Source organism: Cynocephalus volans, chromosome X (genome assembly GCF_027409185.1).
Source record: "Cynocephalus volans isolate mCynVol1 chromosome X, mCynVol1.pri, whole genome shotgun sequence".
Lineage (NCBI taxonomy): Eukaryota > Metazoa > Chordata > Mammalia > Dermoptera > Cynocephalidae > Cynocephalus > Cynocephalus volans.
The window spans coordinates 109,146,931-109,168,459 of NC_084478.1; the positions used below are offsets into that span (position 1 = coordinate 109,146,931).

Genomic DNA, 21,529 nt, shown 5'->3' on the forward strand with positions numbered 1-21,529 from the left:
TTAAATGCCGAGGATCCAGTCCAGGTCTCGATGTAGGAATATACCAAACCAGTGCCAAACAGCAGTCTTCCGGAATACTGAGATAGGCCACTTCAGGGAGGCTGCATGATTAATTGAGATAGCAGAACCTTCGTACTTTCCAGTAATTTTATTTTATCAAAACACCCTCCCCTCCCGTTTTGATAGCACTGTTTTCATCTTGCCAAATTCTGCCCTCCCCACCCCCAAACTCTAATGCCTACTCAAAGAGCTATTGAACCCCCTTATGAGGCTATTTACATCCCTCCCTCCCCAAAATGTTTCTATCCCAAATAAAGTCCGTCTTATTACGCTTGGGAAGTTTCCTCGGCCGGGTGGGGGGTTATGTGGCAATACCAGGCACAATAATTCCTTGGCTTTTGCTCAAAAGGCACTATCCCAGGGAAGCGAAGAAGAGAGGCATTCCTAGATGGAGAGAGGGGCCTTTGTGTACTCAGTGGGTGCGCAAAGGCTCCAGGGCCTGCAAGCCTGGTATTTCTTCAGAGAAAGTGAAATCGGAGCTTGTACAGGAGAGGAGTAGAACCAAGAAGCTTATTAGCAAGCTCAGGATTCTTCATCCATGACATCTAGAATGTTGCTCAGAAGAATTTTGAAAGTGGGACGTTCATCTGCTTTCTAAAACCAAAGAAAAAGTAGTGTCATAGTGGCTAGAATTCAAAATTCAAGGGAAATGCAGTGAAATATTTATTAAGTACGTACTATATGCCCATTATCATACCCTGTCGATTACAAAAGAAAAAAAAAAAAGGAAAAGAAATAATAGCTCTCCATAAAGTCCTTGTGCACTTTTCATCTTTAGTAACTCAGGTTTTAGTGTGATAAGAACAATTTGCCAATTAAACTGACAAACATTGATTAAAATTCAGGCCAAGTTCATTACATGACTGTACACGATGCATTCTTATTTTGGAGCCTCAAGTGAAAACTGGCTACCAAATAAGTTTAAGTCGCTGGCAGAACAGAAATCCTACAAGTTGTGATAATTTTTAGTTTGTTTTCAGACAGTGTTTCTAGTATCCTAAAGCCAAAGTTAACAAAGGGATTAATATTTCAAAGCCACAGGTTGCAGCACTAGGCAGGCATCCTGAGCACCTGGGATCTCTTGTTTCCACTGTCTGGCCTCCAGACTAAGGGTTTTTTTTTTTTTTTTTTTTTCTGACAGCCATGGTCCATAAGCCCCTGAGGGGTTTAGTGATTCAGGGAACATTCATACCAGAATGGTCTCAATCTGTCAGAACCAAAAAGTCATCAATTTCTTGGTCCTTTGAAGCAGTGGTTCCTAAACCTAGCTAAGATCAGAATTTCCTGGGAAGTTTAAAAAGAGATTTCAGGGTTCTGCTTCAAACATAATTAATCAATTTCTGGAGATGAGGCCTAGTAATCTGGATTTTTAACAGTTTCTCAGGGACTCTGATGTGCATCCAGTTTTGTGACCACTAACTTAAACTGTAAAGAAAGTGCCTGTCTGAAACAGATTTTAACTAGCAGAGTGAGAATGTCCTGTTTGGGAGGGAGCGTAGCTAACCATCCTGCATCACAAAGGAGAGGGAAGGGAAATGACTCCAAGGGGTTCTCCATCTCTCCACACTTTCTTTGTGAACTCTGTCATTTGTTCAAGGAAAAGGAGCCATGCTCTGATCCAGATACCCACTTTCCACCTCACCAGGAGGGCTCCAGATGTACAGTGTGCTTGTTGGACACTGTCTGTCTTTCCCTGTTTCTAGTGGAGCAGGACTAAGAGCTAAGCATTTATTTCCTGCTAGAGATTTAGGTTGCCAAAGATCTACTGAAAAGTGGAGGAAGCACTTTTCTCGGGTAGAACCCAAGGTGAGAGCAGCAAAGCATTTTAGTAATAGTGGGACAGACTCCTTTTTTCCAAAATACCACACATACCCACCTACCTCACAATGCACCATGTTAAGAAACAAAAACAACACAAAGCCAAGAAAAACCTCTACCTATTTTAGTTCTTTTTAAGGCCTTAGGGTTTTTTTTTTTTTAAAGTCTCTTTTAGGACCTCAGCCAGAAAAGATTGGCAGCTAGTAAAGTAGAAGAAAGGGCCAATGACTCCCCAAGGAATGAGCACAAACTTTAATGACTTTTTTCTTGTAATGCTCATAAACTTGTCTGAGTGCCTTTGGCTGCCTGCTTATGCTAGGTGACACGGCCACACAACATCCACTTTCCCTAGAGCTGAGTTGGTCTTGGGGTCTACTAATGATACTCTCATAAGAACTGGGGTGGGCCAGGGAAAGCCTCTGGCCATCAGAGGACTGGGGTGCAGGCTGGGGTCACAGAATGTGTGCGGCTGTCAGTCTGTGCCCAGCTGGCATGCCGCCATGGAGAGTGAGACTGGCCGGCTACATGGGAAAGTAGGTACAAGCAAACAATTTAAGAGGTCACAATAAAACACTTACCTCATGCCAGCAGCTGTACATGATGGTATATACCCTCTCTGAAGCCAGATGAGGTCTGTAGAGACGTAGGCCTTGGGCAATATGTTCAGCGGTCTCACTGTTAGTAAATCTCTCATATGGCATCTTCCCTAGGGAGTAAATTTCCCACATCAAAACCCCTAGAATATTAAAAAAAAATGCAGTAAGTTGGTTTGCAGTCTTTTGGGGTAGTAGGGCTCCTAGTCTTCCTAGATCAACTTCAAAGATTAGAATCAGCTGGTTCCCCCCCCTCTGTGCTTTTTGCATCTTGTCCAAACTTCTGCTATAGCACTGACCACACTGGCTGGCCATCAGGGTTACACTAGACTATGAACTCCTCTAGAAGAGAGAGGGCATCTAATTTGTCTTTGTAGTTATAGGGTCTGGTACATAATTAGTATTTAGAAATTGCTGAATACTGAACAAATTGTTTCTGTCAATATGTTGTAAGTTCTAAGAAGGCAGGGATCATGCCCAGTTTACTGTTTTGATCCTCAGAAACCCCTCTTGTGCCTGACACATAGTAAGCACTCCCTAAGGATTAGCTGAATAAAAGCAAGACCAATCCCTCTGTGCAGTTTGCAAAGTGTGAATTTTCCCATTGCATTCCCCTTCCTTTGAGCTGTATAATCTATACAATTTTATCCACTTACCAAAAGCCCAAATGTCAGATTTGCTGCTGAACTTGCTATACATAAGGACTTCTGGTGGTGACCACCGGACCGGAAATTTGGAGCCTATTGAGCTTGTGTATTCATCATCCAGGACATACCTGCAAGGGATTCAGGACTTGTTACAGTTAGGATTCGGAGAGCTTTGATATTTGATTAACTTTTCTTGACACGGTCACAAGAACTACACAAATCCACATTTACAGGCTTTCTCAAAAGTCTCTGTTGGTCAACCAGTGCCTTTTACAAATGTTACTTATTTTTATTTTATTTTTTATTTTTTTAAAAAAGATGGCCCGTAAGGGGATCTTAACCCTTGACTTGGTGTTGTCAGCACCGCACTCTCCGGAGTGAGCCACGGGCTGGCCCTACAAATGTTATTTTCAACAGATTTCCCGTGTTCATGTCTGATTCAGCTTTCCTGATTGACAATATGGTCACAGAAAGGATGAAGTGATATAAGATGTAATAGGTAGTCCCTTCCTCTTCTCTATTCCTGTTTGCCTTCTCTGTTCTCCTGCGCTTCCTTCTGTTCTGCAGTTGCCAGTGGAAATTAGACTGGTTAAGAAGGAAGGAGGGATGGAGTAAAGTCAACGGGATTAACAGATCAAGATAAGGCATTTCAGGAAATCTATTTAAAAAGAGGGGTGGGGTAGAGATACAGGGAGGAAGGAGAGGAGAGGGATATAACAATAAAACAAAAGGATGAAAGAAGTGGCTTAAATGATTCAGAGGAAGAAAAGGAATAGAAAGATGGTGGAAAACTAAGATGAGAAAAAAAAAGAAAAGGAAGGGATTAAAACTATAACACCTCCTCCTGTTTGTACTGTGTTATTTTTGCTTTTAAAGGGAAAGCTGAAAAAGGCACACTCACCTGGACAGGCCAAAGTCAGAGACTTTAACAACTCCTTGATCGTTTACCAAACAGTTTCGAGCCGCCTGTGGTGCAACAGATACCAGTGAGACTGGCACACGGGTTAAAAGTACCAAGCTTCTGCCCACCAGTGGAAAGAAGCCAGGAAGCCCTGTCCCCTTCAACTAGAGACACCTTCCCACCTAATAGAAGTCAGTGGATGCCCCTGAGAATTGTTGGTGCATTTCCACCACATGGAAAGCAACCTGCCGTGTCGTCCTAAGTAAAGCACTGAGGACGGCCAGAACGATTCCATTCACATGGGCAGCTCCACAGCACCCCTTCCTTCACTGAAATGCTGGGAGAATTAATGGAGAATGGGAGGCAAGTTTGTTTTGTTTTCTGCTTTTCTGCCAGTCGGACTAGGGCAATTTCAGCCTTGGCCTTAATGAGAGACATAGAGGCACAAATTCTGATGCTCCAGGGGCCAGGCAGGCAAGGTAATGATGCAGTGAGGTGGATGAAGATTGCAGGAAATGGAGAGCACACGCCTGGTCTATAGGAGGCAGCTGCTCCTCAGCTGCAGGCCATTGGTAGCATGGCCTGTGAGGATGTGGGCCCCGTGTTCCAAGATGGTCTAGATTTTCAGAGAAGCTGGAAATTTCATTTTTTTTTTTAAAAAATGCAAAATGTTTCAAGTGTGTATTTTTGTTTGTTTTTAACTATTATATAACATTTAGAAAAACCCACGTGTGCCAAATACACCCACAGGCCCCCAGTTTGTCTCCAATGTAACTAAATGATGGCTCCACGCAGGATCAGTCCCACTGGGAAGCACAGTGTTGCCCTTCAGCTCTGAGCCCAGAATGGCCACCAAAGGACCCCACCATTTCCTTATGGGTGGTGGAGGCTGGGGGCAAGTGAATGCTCTGGCTCCCACCATGGGAGGCCTCATGGAGTTGAGGATGAGGACATTTGAGCGGCTCACCACTGGGGCAGAAGCATACCTAAATTTTAGCGTTTCCTAGACAGAACTGAAATGATGGCACTGGCAACCCTCCTCAACAGTATATGATACACCTTCCAATGCTACTTCCACCCCCTCAGCCCTTGGTCCCAGGCCAATCCTTCTGAGGTCCCACCAGGTCTCGGTGAAGGAACTGCTTTGACTCCAGGTACTCCATGGCTTCGCAGACATCCTTGCACATCTCCAGCAGCTGCTGAGTCTGGAAGCGGTGGCGCATCTCTCTCAGGTAGTTCAGTAGGCAGCCATTGGCCATGTACTCAGTGATGATGAATATGGGCCGCTGTTTGGTGCAGACACCATACAACTGCACCAGCTTCTCATGGGAAAGATTCCTATGGGAGAGGAAAGGAACTAGTCCTCCCCTTTTGGCTCTGCATACTATTAAAAGGGCTGGGGAGGAAAAGGATTGGTCTAGGAGTAGAGCATCAGTTATGGGACCATAGCAGCAAGTCTACTTTCCTCCTTCCTACCACAAATCCCCAAAGCGCCTAGTATGTGGGGAAGAGCAGGGATTCAGAGCCCATCAATTGATCAAGAAACAAGTCCAGGGCTGAAAAAAACACTAAAACTAAATTAGAATCTGTCTTTCTTTTGAAAGACTCATTTTCTACATTTACTCCCAAATGCTAACTGAGATGGCACACACCAATGACCAACACTATTCTCAAGCAATATCTAAGGCAGAGAAATAATTACCTTAACAGTTAGGACTCCCATCAAAGGTTGATCTCAGGCCCTGGTCCCAAATCTCTCTCACAATAAGTCACCTTAAACCCCAGTGGGTTGTCCTGGTGATTCCTAGACTCTAGCAACTGGATTGAGAGTTCAGTTTGGGCTGTAACTCACATCATGACTTTGGCCTCTTCAATGAACTCATCCTCAGACATGGAGCCTTCTCTGATCATCTTGATGGCTACGTCATACTGGCCTCTCCATTTCCCATACTTCACTACCCCAAATTGGCCGGTTCCCAGCTCCTTCAAGAAGGTCAGGTCCTTTGGATCGATTTCCCATGATCCTAACAACAAAGTCTTGGTGTGATTCTTTGGGGGTCATGTACATATAATTCCTATAATAGATAAGAATCTCTACTGGGGTAGAAATAGAAAAAGTAGTAAAAGGGAAATTCTCAGAAATACTAATCCATCTTTATTCAGGTAAATCTCAGGGACAGGGGATTACTAGTTGGAGGAATCTAGGAATTGTAGGTGCAAGTTGACCATAATGCAAGAAGATAGACCAGACAATATCCCAAAATCTCTTTATGAATATGTTAATGATGGTAGTTAATGAACTCATGGATGGTGCTGAAATTTTTGGCCAAAATTAAAAATAAAAGACAAAAAGACCCAAAACAACCACAAATCCCTTTATGAATCTATGTTTTTGCAGTCCCAGTGGGAGCCACTAGAGGGAGAAAAATCACTAAATAACTTGTTTTGGGGGGGGGGTCTGGCAGTATAATGCCACCTCTAACCAACTGAGCTAACCAACCAGCACTCAATAACTCTTGCTTGGCTCTGTCTTAACCTTCCTTTTTTTTTTTTTTTTTTTGTAATTTTTATTTTATTTTATTTTACTTTTTTGTCTTAACCTTCCTTGAGGCAGCTGATGCAAAAAGGTGTACCTCAAGGACACTCATTAAGGCAAGGTCTGCAAAGGTACACCCCATTCCAGAGAAATAATCAGTTACCGTAGCCCAGGCCTGCAGTAGAAGGTGCATTCTTGTTTTGTTTAGACACTGGATATTTGAGCCTGGATATGAGTCCTGAAACATACAGAGAGGTCATGCTGTTGATGTAGCGTAGGGTGGGATGCCTCGCACATCCTTGCTTAAGCCTTACACCCCAGTATGAATCTTTCTAGTACATTTTGAATCCCAGAAGATCTCCATAAACCCACATTTTTCTAGAAGTTTCTCCTCTCACAAAAGGGTTTCCAGGGACAAAAAAGAGAAAACACTAATTGAAATACAGGCCCCCCCACTCACCCATCCACTGAATATATTCCCACCTCCCAGCCCAGGCTTAGCTCACATCCTAGTTTCTCAATGAAGCCTTTCTCACTTATTCATGTCCTCATTGATCTCCCTGTTTTTAGAATTTCTGCACTACTTAGAAACTGTCTTCTGATGTTGTCTAACCTGTATGTTCTTTGAGAACTAGGACCTCGACTTAGAATTTTCCTGTGTTCTCCTCTAGAACCAAGGAAATTGCTGAGTACACAGCAGGAACTCAATGAATACCTGCTGGCTGATTAGTCACCTGGCTCTTCTGTGTTTTTCCTTAGCCCTGACCATCAATCACCAAATAAGAAGTCAGTCCCTATTCAGTGTAAGGTCTGCCTTTGATGGCCTCTTTACTAGCCCTCTATCCAGTACCACAGGGGTTTACTTTCCCAGCCAATTCCCACTGCCCTGGGAGGCCACCAGCCCTCATCACCTTGTCCTAAATTGCTTCTTCTAGTGTTTTAATGCCCTTCTTTTCAGTTGCCCCCGGTACTCACCTGCAGAGTTATGTTGATGGTAGTTAATGAGCTCAGGAATGGTGCTGAAAAGGTGCTTCTCAGCCAGGTAGTACTGGCTCTGAGGTGTGGAACACACAACATAATGGCGTATCACCCCTTGAGGGTCCCTAAAGGAGTGGATGCTTACTCAGTAACTTGGGAACAAGGGTCAGCAGAACTTGAGAAGTGAAATGAGATGAGTTCTGAGTTTAAGAGCAGAGGGTATATGCATGTATTGAAATACATACTGTACCCCACAAACATGTATGAGTAAATATTAAAATATTTTTAAAAATAACAGTAGAGAGAGTGGGAGGGGCACACCAATTAAGGAGCCGTTGGGAGGGTACTGCTGTCCTTCGTCCCCAGGGCCTTGGAACAGTAGCACTCACCCTGTAGATTTAGCAAACACAGACACAGTATATCTTCCAGCTTTGCTAGAATCTCTGACAATGAAACCTCCTTCTTTCCCCTGAAACAACAAAAAAGCCGCTGATTGTAGGAGGAAGTGGCACTCACACCTGCATCCCACCTGCCCAAACCTGAGAGAAAATAGAACCACCCCTGATTTTACTGCCAAGTTTTATGCTTGAGCTGCAGCCTCATTGCTTTTAACACTGACAAGTGTAACTGGGACTCCAGACGATGGTGGCTCTACACCGCCTCGCCCATAGGCCCACAATTCAGGATCTTCGCTGATTGTGCAAGGAGAATGCCATTTGCTCGTGGTCCCGCACCTACCTCTTGCTTTAGCAGTTGCTCAGCTTGACTTCGAGTCATGTGTTTGGAATACCACCTGTGAAGGGAGAGGACTTGAGTGGCTCCTAGGCCATGTTGTAAGCAGCTCAGGGATTAGAGCACCCTCCAGGGCTCGTCCATGCCAGCGATTCAGTCAGTTCACTCAAACCCTATTTACTGAGTGCCTATCATGTGCGCAGCACACTGTGTCTCTTTCCTAAACCTAGGTTGGCACTGAAGATTCATGGAACCAGAGAGTATGGGGCAAAGGCAGGCAGCAGGGAGTTGCAGGGAAGAGATCAGGGACTGGGACACTCAAGGACAAGCCACTACCATGATTAAGGAGAAAAGGACAACAGTAGCAGTTCAACACTTTTATCTTTTCAGATGTTTTCTATCAGGTTGTCAACTCTTTTTCTTTGAGTGTGATTCTTCTAGATTTGAGGGTGTGATGACCACTCTAGCTGTCATAAGTAGAGGGTGTTTGGGGTGAAGGTAAGACATAGGCACTGACTTGGGGTGGTGGCATCATTTGACCCAGTTGGCATTAACTTTAATATGTATCTTGAAATAAAAAACTTGTTGAAGGCTTAAAAAAAAATACTATATTTTGTTCCTCCTGGAAGATTGTGTGCAGGAAACATAAGCATACTCACTCATACATTTCTATGGAGTCTTCTGCTTCAGTGACATAGTTACTAGGGATGTAGCCTTCCTGCCTGTAAAGGAGACAATGTGGTAGATCATCCAGCAACTCCCAGTTCTGGGGGAGATAGATTCTTATGCCCACATCCCTGAGCGCAGAACGAAACTCAAATGGAAGTGTATATATCATGTCCCTCCCTCAAAGAGGATCATGTCTCATGCGTGGTTAGGCCGGTGAAATGAGGAGCTTCTGCACATGTGGTTATATGTGCATGACAACAGAGGCTCAGAAAGGTGGCAGAGGCCATGTGTAGAGCTGCACACGGGGAATTACTCAGAGGGAAGCATATTCACTTTGGTGTGAGAAGAACAATCTGTTCAGGATACTGAGCAGGGAATTCTGTTACAGCATTTTGCATGTGTGTGGAGCAGGCAGGCACAAGGCTCAGGGAGGGCTGGCGTGGACTCACCCATTTTTGTCTCGTGCTCGCCACCATGGTAAGTTGCTTTCCTCCAGGATAAAATACTCATCACCCTTCCGCAGCTGTAAGTCATTTGCATTCATCGGCATGTAATCATAAAGGGCTACAACCTTTTTCAGTTCACTTGTGGAGACCGGTGCTGCTGTTGGCTCAGGGGGCAGTGGCTTTTTCAAGATCTGTGTAGTTAGGGGAAAAAGTAGGTGGTTTGGCTAGGTAGCAAGCACTCTCCTCTTCTCTCCCAACTCCCAGGCTTACTAGAGACACCATTCTAAACCAAATCAGGCATAACAAAAGGTTTATTCAGCATTCCTTCAACAAGCATTTTGAAGCAGCAGTGCATGGGTTCTCAGCCTGGCACATGAAAATCAGCTACGGAGTAGTTAACAATCCCATGCCCAGGCAATTTCCCACAGACCAATTACATCCAAATCTCTGGGAGTGTATTTTTAAAGTTTCCTGGACAAAAACCATGTACAGCCGAGATCAGGAAACCTGCTTGGCACTAAACAGGTACATAGATCTAGTGAATGGCTCTGAACCTCAGTTTCCTTTTCTGTAAAACGAACATAATGCCTGTCCTACTTACATACAATATATGAGAAAGGGCGTTCTAGACCTCAAGGAGGAACCAAAAAAAATCAAGTTTTAAAGTAAAATGTTAGTGATAGAATCTAGGTGTTGGGTATATGAGTGTTTAGGGCTAAATTCTTTCAAAGTTACTGTATGTTTGAAAATACTTTTCATTAAAAAATCAGATTTTATTATAAACAGGTGATTGGATTAAATGGTTGCTGAGAGCTACGTAAATAGCCCTCTATCTTTCCATTGAAGAGGAAGTCCTAATTAGAAGGAGAAATCCCCTGTCTCACCAAGAATACCAGTCAACACTGCCAAGTCCCAGGGGAACTCTAAGACTACAGTGTGTTTTCAGGGTTTGACTGTAAATTTCCATCTAAGCAGCAGCAGCACCCAATTTCCCTGCATACCTCGTCCTCCTCAGGTGTGGGGGGAAGAGGCTTTTTCGTCTTTCTGTGAGAACTCCCAGGTTTTAAGCCTACAAAACAAGAAGCGAGTAATGATATGAAATGCATTTCAGGAAAGGGCCCAGGAACAGGTTTGGTCAGGAACTTTGCTGTCGTGCACAGTGACTTCAGGCAAGTTAGAGAAAGTGTCTGGGTGGATACAGCCCCATGCCAGCTCACATGTTGGAGAGCAGATTACCAGTTGGATTTCAGCCCCTACTAATCCCCTCTCCCAGGCCCCTTTGTGCAGTGGTCAAGATGTATGACCTTATGCTGTGTCCCTGGGTTTGAGGGACCCTTGGCAGAATGAAGGAAATAGAGTCAAAGGAGGAAGAAATTATACCGATCAGATTTCTTACTTCCATTTCTGTTCTCCAAAATTTGGCAGCCCATAGCATTTTTGGCTGTCTGAGAGCAGCACAGATATTGCCCATCGATCCAGAAGCAAGGGTGGTATTTCTGCACCAGATCACTGTTGTACCGGATTACTGTGGCAGAAGAGAAGAGAGAGAGATCACGTTGGACATGCAGGAGAATCCACCATTTGCATGGTCTCCTCTGACTGAACTCGGTGGTGAGTTTCAAACAACTCCCCCCCACCCCCTTCAGCCATCTTGAAGGAAAGCAGATCACAGGACCAGTTGGCTCACATGACTGGCCTGACTCTGTGCCCTGGTTCTGGACAGTTTCCTCTCTTCAGTGGTCTGTCATGATGAGTATCTCCCACCAACATGATAAGAATATCTGATGGCTCCAGAGTCCAAGACCAAAACTACGTTATCTATGTTTTCCCAGTAGCCATTGCAATCTTCCTGTAAGGCAAGTGTTGATTATGGTGCTTGTTTTTCAGATAAGGGAAACAATGTGCCCAAGCCAAACTCTCACTCCAGCTTTTAATATTACAATTTCCCAGTTCCCTGAATGATCTTATAGGGATATTTGCCTCAGTGAGAACTTTTGTATTAGGTTTTCTGTGTTCATGGAATGGTCAACAAAGCTGAACTCAAGGGCAAATGAAGGTGATTCTGCCTCTGGAATAAACATGTTTCCCATCTCCCTAGGGCCACTGAGGTGGGCCGAACTCATTGCCAGATAAACACAACAGCTCCATTTCCCTCACAGGGTTGTGAGGATCCACAGATCTCCCAGAAGCCAAAGCACTCTGCAAAGAATAGAAAGCTTTGCAGTTAGGAGGAATTCATATTACTGTTTATAATAGTGTGGCATCTCAAGAACCTTAACATGAAGCCAATTAGAAAAGTCATCCAGGGATCACGGTGTCAGATACTGAGAGAAACAAAGACAACTGAAACAACTGACAGCAGCAAGCACGGGGGCAAAGACGCGGGCTGGCCTAAGAACATGAACATTTGAGGCCACAAACATTTCAGCATTGACTGCTAAGAAGGACCCCACATAATTTTTTAAAAAAGACAAAAACAAAACAAAACAAAACTTTCTGCTGTAGAAAGCAACTCAAGACTTAAGAGCTTGCTAGTCACACTCCACTCACTTAAGGCTTTGAGGCTTTGGGGGAGGCCTAGAAGCTTCTGGTGGCCAGGTGCATTTTACAGGCAAATGAACAAAAGTGTTATCTTAAAAAAAAAAAAGAAAAGAAAAAAAGGTGCCATATTCATGCTTTTCTCAATATGGATTTGAAGACTTCTAACCACTCTTCCCTGCCCATCCTCACTCGCCCCCTGTTCTCAGCACTTCTCTTCACCATCGTACAAGGGCCAGGTGATGGGAGCTGTCCGGATAAAGTGCAGGCTATAAGAGGCTGCACTGCCTACAGAGAATTTTAAAACAATAAAACCAACCAAAAGTCTGTCTGCCTTTTGTTATTACCAGGCGGCACTGGTAATTTTGAACAATGTCACTATACTCCTCCCTGCCAGGACGGATTGCTCCCACCACCTCCGACCTCTGCCCCCTCCCTCCATGCCACTTCGCTTCACCCAGGGATTTGAAGACCTTTGGATCCTCTGTGCTTTCTGCAGGGCTGGGCACCAGTAGACAATGCCAAGAATACTTAATTGACGACTAGCCACTCTGATAAACTAAGCTATGCTAATATGCTAATGAGGGAAAATAAGGCTTCCTGCCCTTTCCACCACTAGCACATTCATTAAGGACCCTCCGTACATTCCCAAATAATGTCTGCCTCTTAAGAAGTCCCTTGAAGATGACACCCCTTCTTTTGTTGGCTAATCCATAGCTAGACTTTCCAGCTACTTAGGAGAGGATTGCAAAAGCTGGGTGTCCAAGTGGGAGGGCTAGGGGAGACTGCTCACTTCACCAATGCACAGGGCCAGCCCTGTCTGGGAAGACTAATGGTTGTACCCATTCTCCAAGTACTTGATGGGTTGATTTCTTCTATCCCTATTTATCAGGATAATATTTAAAATTCTGTTTCAGGCATGCACCAATCATTCCTTCCCACACTGGTCACTGGAGTTTTGCCAGTGCCATTCTTTCATTTGTTTTGGTGAGGTCATGCCATTTGCTTGTTTTTGAAGTTGCAATTAGGATAGGCTCTATTGAGCTTGACCACACAAAGATTCAAGAATGAGCATGGACAAGTTCAAGGATATGAAAAGGCAGATTTCGTGGCTAAGTCCTCAGAAATACAACCTTTGCATGAGAAAATATGGCTGCCAAATATGAGGTACCTGAGGCCCTATCTTTTAAACTGAGGTATAGCTTACATATAATAAAGTGAACAGATCTAAGGTGTAGAGCAAGCCACATTTGTCCACAATTGTTTAACTCTCACTCAGATCCAGCACCTCAGAAGGCTCCTTCATGCCCCTTTACAGTCAATACTTCTGCAGAGGTAACTGGTATTCTGATGAGGTCTCCTTTTCATGTTAGTGATTTCCAATTGTGCCTTTTACCCAAGAAGGGGATAACATCCATAGAGTGGGGTTGTGTGCACTATTGGCATTGCCAGCACCTGGGGCTGTCCTGGGATTGTGAAGACTTGCACTTAAATCTCCCAGCAATCATGGTATTTGGTGGAAGGCACCTACTTTCTGGCTCCTGTTGTCAGCTCAGGCAGGCTCGACAAGACATATGCCCAGATGAGACTGGGAAAAAGTACCTTCACTGAAACATAAGGGAAGAGAAGGCAGAACTGTACCTAGACACACTGCCTACCACGCTATCGACCCAGCTGAAGCAGTGGTGTTTCTGTTTGTTCGCTTGGCTTTATTTTTAGCCTGTTGCAATTTTACTTAGCTAATGAACTTTAATAGCAATGCATAGTCAATATAGTAAGGTTAACATCCAAGTTTATAAACCAAGCTTACAACCTAGATATTCTTATCCTCGTTACTCATACCTTGAATATAGTGAGCACTAAATAAATAGTTGTTGAACTAAACTACAACTGGTTTATTATTATTATTATTATTATTATTAGCATATTCATCATTACAAATAGTAACCTTTCCCCATGCTCCCCACCCCATCTATCACTCTCCAACCCTCTCCCTCCCTCCTCTCCCTCTCTAGTATCCTTAGGTTTGTTCTCTCCTTCTGAAAGTTCAATGTATTGTTGTGGTCTTTTCTTCCTTCCTTCCTTCCTTCCTTCCTTCCTTCCTTCCTTCCTTCCTTCCTTCCTTCCTTCCTTCCTTCCTTCCTTCCTTCCTCCTTCCCTCCTTCCCTCCCTCCCTCCCTCTCTCTCTCTCTCTCTCTGCTAACTTGAACATGCCACACCCTTTCTCCCTTGTTTCTCTCTCAGCTAGTCTGCCTCACTTTCCCCTATTTCCAAAGTAGATCATAGCCGTCCATCAATATGGAGCCCAAGTTGTTTGTTTGGTGGTTGTTTACACCTATGGAAAAATCAGTTAATACAACTATTGATCCCTTTCTGTGTGCAAGGCATTGTATAATGCACTGTGGAGAGAACCAAAGAAGTACAAATATCTATACCCTCTCAGTCTCTGCAAATATTTCTCTGGCTTGGAAATAGCACACTGGTTCAGAGCATGGGGTTTGGAGCCTGAGTTCAAAGCCTGACCTTGCCACTTGCTAACTGAGTGCCTTTAGGCGAGTTACTTAACCTCTCTGTACCTCAGTTTTCTTATCTGTAAAATGAAGATGATGAAAATAACTGCCTCATATGGTTAATATGAAGAATAAATGAATTAATACATGTAAAGAACTTAGAGAAGAGCCTGGGTCACAATAAACACTATTGAAGAGTGCTCATTTTGTATTTCCGGAGCTAAAGCAGGCCCCTTATCTCAAAATATGCCAAGAACTGAACTGAGCGGTGCAGGATATCACCTATTTGTAATACTCAACAAGGCCCTACTGTAGTATATTTTGCAACTTAACTACATGTGAAATTTCTGGGCTTGGAAACCAAGCGGCATAAAACTATGTAATAAGCTTGGGTTTCGCAGTCTTATAGATCCAGGGGTGTGGTAAGAATCCAGGCTCCACTACTCACTAGTGATGTGCTCATGAACAAAGTACATAACCTCTTTGAGCCTCAGTTCCCTCATCTGTAAGAAGGGGAATAATACATACTTCATAAGGTTATTGTGAGGATTAAATAAGCTAATACGTTCGAAGCACTTGGCCCTGAGCCTGGTACATAGTAAGTGCCCATTAAGTGTTAGTTATTATTATCGTTATTTTTAGCCCAAGGTTGTCATGAGAATTAAATGAGATAATAAATGTGAGGGGTCTTCAAAAAGTTCATGGAAAGATTTGTATTATCTTTTAATTTCATTTTCTACAAACTTTCTGAAGCACCCTCGTATAAGGTGTCTGGCACACAGTAAGAATTCAATAAATGACCCTTCTCTTTCTTTCTCCTCTCCCCTTTTGGTTTGAAAGACTTGGTGATTATAATATCAACCAATCATGCTTGCATTCGAGGGAGTGAACAAGGCCGGTATAGCCAGCCACTGAGTATCATAATCTAAATGTTTATTAAGACAAAGGACTGTCATGCAATAACCCAACCATGCCGTTATCAGGCTGCCATCCTTCCTGTTTCTCTGGGCAGACTTTCCTGATGTCAATTCAACCAGTTAATCTCTCATCACTTGACATGTGGCTATATATACACACAAAGATGTGTGCATGCATCCTGTGCTGTGAGCATTTACAGTTGAATTTATCTGAACACGCTGTATGGTCTATGTGAAATGCTAAAACTGTGTTTAAGTTTAGGTCCTCACAGAGCAAGGAACACAAAATATTTCCTTGGGAAGTATTTATCCACACTGAAGAGATGCACAGTGCTTTCTTGTAGAGTGCTTTACAATTTCCCACACATTTGCACATACATTATTACTTTGTTCGATCCTTAGGACAACCCTAGAGGTACGTATAGCAGACATCATTATTCCTGTTTCAGAAGAAGAAACTAAGCCTCAAAGAAGCTTGTTGGCCTACTTGCCAGAAGTCACCCAGCTCGTAAGTGGTAGAAGGATTGAAACCAGGTTCTCTGACTCTGACTTCAAGCACTCTCATACATCATCTATTTAATTTTTGGAGCTATTTATTTCATACTTAGATTTCTAAGTATTGCATAACCATTGACTGCCACACCACCCTTGTAACTGGTGTAAAGAGTAGAACTTTTGTATAAATAAGGAAATGAAGGTGCCCACAATTACAGAATTGCACTGGAGAGATAGTAGTGGAACTGGGTTGAAACTTTTAGTCTAATGTGTTATCTTTTACTCATATGATGGAATACTAAACTCGATTGTATCACTAATATTGATGCAAAATACAATCCTTTCTCTCTTCCCTTCTCTCTCTGTCTCTTCCTTCCTCCCTCCTCCATCTCTCCCTCTCTTTCCCCCTCACTCTCTTTTCTTTTTCTCCCCTTCCATCCATTCTTCCTTCCTCTCTCTCTACCGTTCTCCTTCCTCTTTCCCTTTCTCCCTTCCTTCTCTCTCTTCTCTCTCTCCTCTTCCTTCCTTTCCTTTTTTCTTTGGAAACTAGTTTATTTTCCAAATAATTCTCACCATTTTTGAGCTGGTGAATCCAACGCTTCCTCAGTTCTTCAGTTGGGGAGAAGACATAGAGAGGCCCTTCATCATATACAACCTGGGGCAATAGACATACAGACTTGAACAGTTAGGATTCAGAAAAAAGAAAAAAGACCTCAAAGGAACTTATGTTAAGGTACAACTTTGTATATTCATTGTGGAAAACAAACAAAGGCAGGGCCTTTAGTTAGCAGTGGTTCTGGGGTCATGTGAACTATGTGAAGAATTCCTGAACTATTCATATCCAGAGATGTAGGACATAGAAGATCTTAGCTTTTTGAATACCCTTAGGTCTTCCTGACTTGTGTTTCGATTTGTGTGTAAACTTAGTTCATAATGTTTCCCTCAGCTCTTGTGGAGACAGGATTTTTGTTTATCCAACAAGGGATATTTCTTATGATCTTATTATTAAACTTTGAGTTTGCGTAGAGGAGAATTGAAGTGATGATCTATATAACTTGTCTGGACTAGTACATTTGAATTATTTGCTTGAATAACATGGAGAAAAATTTTAATTCATGGCTAATTTCTCCCCCCTTGCCTAGTGGCCTCCCCTCACCAATATTAGCCCAAATAAAACAAATTTGGAACCACAAACCTACATCAAAAAGAGTACAGTACATATTAAGCACTATCATCAAACCAAACAGTATTTTTTGAAGACCTGCCATGTACAAGACATCATGCTAGGTGTTGTAGAGATGCATGAAATATATGAGATGTGCTTCCAACCCTCACAGAGTTAATATACAACACATAATGGATTCTAAAGTCAAATAAAAGTTAATTTTGAATTATCTGCTGTTTAGCCTTATGCTTGTGCAGCCAAGCAACGTTGTCTTGTTGAAAGACAATAGTAGTAAAAATTATGTCTAAAACACCCTTCCTTCACAGGTTTTATAACTTTGATACAGTCGGAACATGAACAAGATCCTTTTACTTTTTTTTTTTTTTGCTTGTTAGTTTTGCTGTGCTCATAAATCCATGACAAAAAGCCCCCTCCCCTGAGACTTTCCACTTCCTTTTCTGGCTTTCAGTGTTGCAGAGACTGCTATATTCACAACATGTGGCCTAAAGAGTTCTCAGGACACAAGCAAGCCGAATTGAAAATCAAACCTGTAGCTCTCACCCTCCTTTACGGCTTCCACTGCATCTGCCAAACAGATGCCTGTGTGGCTCTTCAGCTGTTCCAGACTTGGATAGAATTTAGGTTTATGCATAAGTCTAATAAACCCTCCCCATATCGAACTTCCTAATACTACTCCTTCCCTCCCCTTTTCTGTCTTTTCAACCCACATGACCACCATTAGATAGATAGGCAGAACCAGAAGGAAGTGAAATGCTCACTCAACAAGCACAGCATCTTTCTCAATGCAGTTATCATAGACAAGACACACCATAATAGGATTGGTGCTGCTGTGTGTTCTTTTTGAGGTGTAAAGACCAATAGAAACTATGTTAGATGGGGAAAATAGAAAAGCAGACATTCTCAGCCCATGCCAGTCTCATTTCTCGGTCTGGTGTTCTTGTTCACCTCAACTTCTGTTCACTGGGACCTAGTATCTCTCCATTCCTAACAATTGTGTTACAGCTGATGAGAGAAAAATAACTCACCTGAAAGGGGTAAGGGAACCTTTCAATGATTGAAATCTGCTCCATTTCATTGGACTCTTCACCCCTTCTCTGTAATGAAAGAAGAAGAAAGCATGGTGGTTGGTTGATGCATTGCTCTTTTCTGATTTCCTTAGGCACTGGGAGTCTTTTGCAGTGCTTTTGGAAGTCTCTCCTGCACAGACAATGTCAATTCTTAGTGATTACTTCTATAGCCCAGTAGGGACATATCCCTAGGACCCAGCACATACTCAAGAAAGTCTCTGGCATTTAAAATCATTGGAAAAAGGGAGCTTTCTCAATAATTAGTGCTGGAACAAACATGTAACCATTAATATTGGGGGAGTTAGCTATTTTATACCATACACCAAAGTAAATTCCAGATGAATTCAAAAGCTTAATATAAAAAATAAAACTATGAATGACTAAGAGCAAATATAAGTGACTATTTATATAATCTTGTGAGAGGCAAGACCTTTCTAATATAATGCTAAAGATTAGAACTATTCAGAAAAAGAGGAACTAAATACCTTGTATGGCAAAAAATGCCATAAACAAAATTTGAAGATAAACAATAAACTAGAAAAATATCTCAACATACATTACAGTTAAAAGATTAATATTCTTATATCAAGATCACTTTAAAAGCACTAGGAATAAAGTAAACATCTTGAAAGAAAACTGGGCCAAAAAATTAATGAGCAATTCACAAGTGAAAAAATATAAATAAGCAGTAGACATATAATCACCCAAACTTACGAGTAAAAAAAAAATTGCAAAATAAGTAAACAATGAAATACTATTTTTTTGGCTGTCAAAGTAAGTAGTATTTAAAATACCCAGTGTTAAAAAGAATGTAGAGAGATAGATACTCTCATACAAAGCTTGTAGGAGTGTATGAAATTCAAATTCCACTTCAGAAAATAAGATAGAGTAAAATGATAAAAATAACCAAGTACACACATTTCATAAAGAGTAGAACAAAATTTTACTCCTAGGAATTTCTTATAAGGAAAAAGACAAGTCCATAAAGATGTGTTTATACTACATGGTTTATGCTATCAAGTAACTGGAAACAAACTAAATGCGTAGTAAAAAGAGACCAGTTAAACAAATTATAATACATCCATGACAGGGAATACTATGCAGTCATTAAAATCATGTTATTAAAGGGTATCTATTGTCACTGAAAAGAGTTTCCCATATATTGTTAAACTGAAAAAGTAGGTTATAAAGCAAGATGTGTAGTATGATTCTGTGTTTTAAATATATGATATATATTAGTGCATGTGTATGCATTGCTAGTGGAGAAAAAACATCTGCAAGTCTGTATACACCAACACGGTCATAGTTGTTTTAGTTGGGTAAGGGGATTATGTATCATTTTACCTTCTTTTATGCTTTTTTATATTTTCTAGAGTTTCTATAATAAATACGCATTTTTCTTGTAATCAGGATAAAACTAAAAATGATATATTTAAAAAATCAACTCAAAAGTCAGTAAGTGTTATGCCCTGGAGAGTTTCTGGAAAGCGAGAGGAGAATGAGCAGTGAGATGTTAAAGAATCTCGTGTGACTCAGAGCCCTAGGATTCTGTCATTCAGATTTACTCAAGCCTCTAAATTTGACCTTGATAACTGAGGGAGTAAAATGAATCATCTCCGGCCAGTTTGAAAACTTGATATGGCATCATTTTAAAATTGGTGTTACACATTGAGATACCACCTCACTCCAGTTAGACTGGCTATAATCAAAAAGATGGTGAATAAAAAATGCTGGCAAGTGTGTGGAGAGAGGGGAACCCTTCTATACTGTTTGTGGAACTGTAAATTAGTAAAACCACTGTGGAAAACAGTATGGAGGTTTCTCAAACAACTACAGATAGATCTTCCATACGATCCAGCAATCCCACTTCTGAGTATATACCCAGGGGAATGGAAATCATCATGTTGAAGTGATACCTGCACTCCCATGTTCATCTCAGCTCTGTTTACAATAGCCAAGACATAGAACCAACCTAAATGTCCATCGATGGGTGATTGGATAAGGAAAATGTGGTATATATACACCATGGAATACTACTCTGCCATAAAAAAGAATGAAATTCTCCCATTTGCAAGAATATGGATGAGTTTGGAGAAACTTATGTTGAGTGAAATAAGCAAAGCACAGAGGGATAAATACCACATGTGCTCATTCATATGTGGGAGCTGAGAGAGAAAGAAGGAAGGGAAGAAAGACCACAGTGGTGCATTGGACTTACAGAGGGAGAGAACATACCATGGGAACAAAGTGGAGTGGGTAGGGGGAGAGATAAGGGGAGAGCAGTTGGGGATAATTGGGTGGGGGACACAGGGTAAAATTGCAATTTGTAGTAATGGGCATGCTGCCATTATGGATCTGGCCTTCACATCTTAGGCACGAGGGGTGACAATCAGCTTTGTATCTCATGAATATTCATAACCAATAAAGATAAATTGATTAAAAATAAATAAATAAAATTGGTGTTACAAGTTTTCCAGGTTAAGTGAGATGTTCTGCTTGGGGAAGAAAGAAAGATGCTGAGACTCGGTATAACCAATATGCGGTGGAGTGAAGAATATTATAAAGGAGCTTGACAGCGCTCCACATTGCACAGTATCACCAGTCTATTTACAGAGAATCTAAATGTTCCAAGTTTCTTAAAATCCATCGCTCCCCCTCCCTGCCATTGGTCTCTTCTTACCGGAATTTGTCTTTCAGGGGGAGGGTTCTTTTCAGGAACCACTGTTTCAACGCAGGTGATCTTCTCAACATCTATTGAACCCTTCTTACTGCCTCGTCTCTGAGAAAGAGAATGAGGAAGAAAATATAGAAAGATTAAGAGTGATTAAGCAACCCGAGGATTAGATTTTGTTATCCAATCATTTAGCGTAGTGAGGTGGCACCCACACTGTATATCAGAACTTGTCATTTGGAGGAAAAACTTCCAGATCTATTAATCTAACCTTCTTTGACTACCTAATGGAGGGCAAATACAATGGAAAAGTGAATGACTGGACTATTGGATTTCATTCTCAACAATCATTTAATGAGCACTCACCAATTGCAAGATTCCATGGTAAGATTTTCCCCATGGCTTCCTAGCACCTTTGAATTTTTGCCCTGGCATGGCTGTAGCTAGTTCTAGGCTGGGAAATATTTTGCTGAGTTTGAATGTACTTAGGTCCATTCCACCCTCTTCCTCCTACCACGGAAGATCTATCCCTTCCCCAAGGAAGATCTAAGGCCAAGACTTGAAATCTTTAAACTCAGATTTCACAGCTGAGAAACTTACCCCACGTTCAAAGTCATACTCATAGTAGGAAAGTTTCTGCACAGTCAAGAGAAAGAGGCGTTTCTTGAAGTTTAAAGGTGATGTTTTCTTTTTCTGCTGGGATCGCTTCAGAAAGATGCTTTCCAGTATCACTGCAGCCATAGCTTCTACTTTCTGGAGCTCACT

At 42.0% G+C, this 21,529-nt stretch overlaps 1 protein-coding gene across 2 annotated transcripts; it reads right to left on the reverse strand.

Moving 5' to 3' along the window:
* Positions 1–582: 582 nt before the first annotated feature.
* BTK (Bruton tyrosine kinase) lies at positions 583–21,529 on the reverse strand. 2 transcript variants are annotated; one of them, XM_063083570.1, is made up of 18 exons: positions 21,365–21,529; positions 20,774–20,872; positions 18,052–18,120; positions 16,414–16,495; positions 10,777–10,905; positions 10,382–10,449; positions 9,384–9,571; positions 8,925–8,987; positions 8,272–8,326; positions 7,923–8,002; positions 7,531–7,658; positions 6,719–6,793; positions 5,872–6,043; positions 5,141–5,357; positions 4,020–4,084; positions 3,128–3,246; positions 2,457–2,614; positions 583–654 (listed from the first exon to the last, which is right to left on the reverse strand). In XM_063083570.1, exons 1-18 carry the CDS (start codon positions 21,503–21,505, stop codon positions 583–585), a joined length of 1,980 nt encoding a protein of 659 aa, XP_062939640.1. In that variant the 5' UTR covers positions 21,506–21,529. The 2 variants fall into 2 exon arrangements, with proteins under 2 accessions (XP_062939640.1, XP_062939639.1); XM_063083569.1 differs by lacking the exons at positions 5,141–5,357; positions 5,872–6,043; positions 6,719–6,793 and having other exon boundaries at positions 7,595–7,658; positions 21,365–21,505.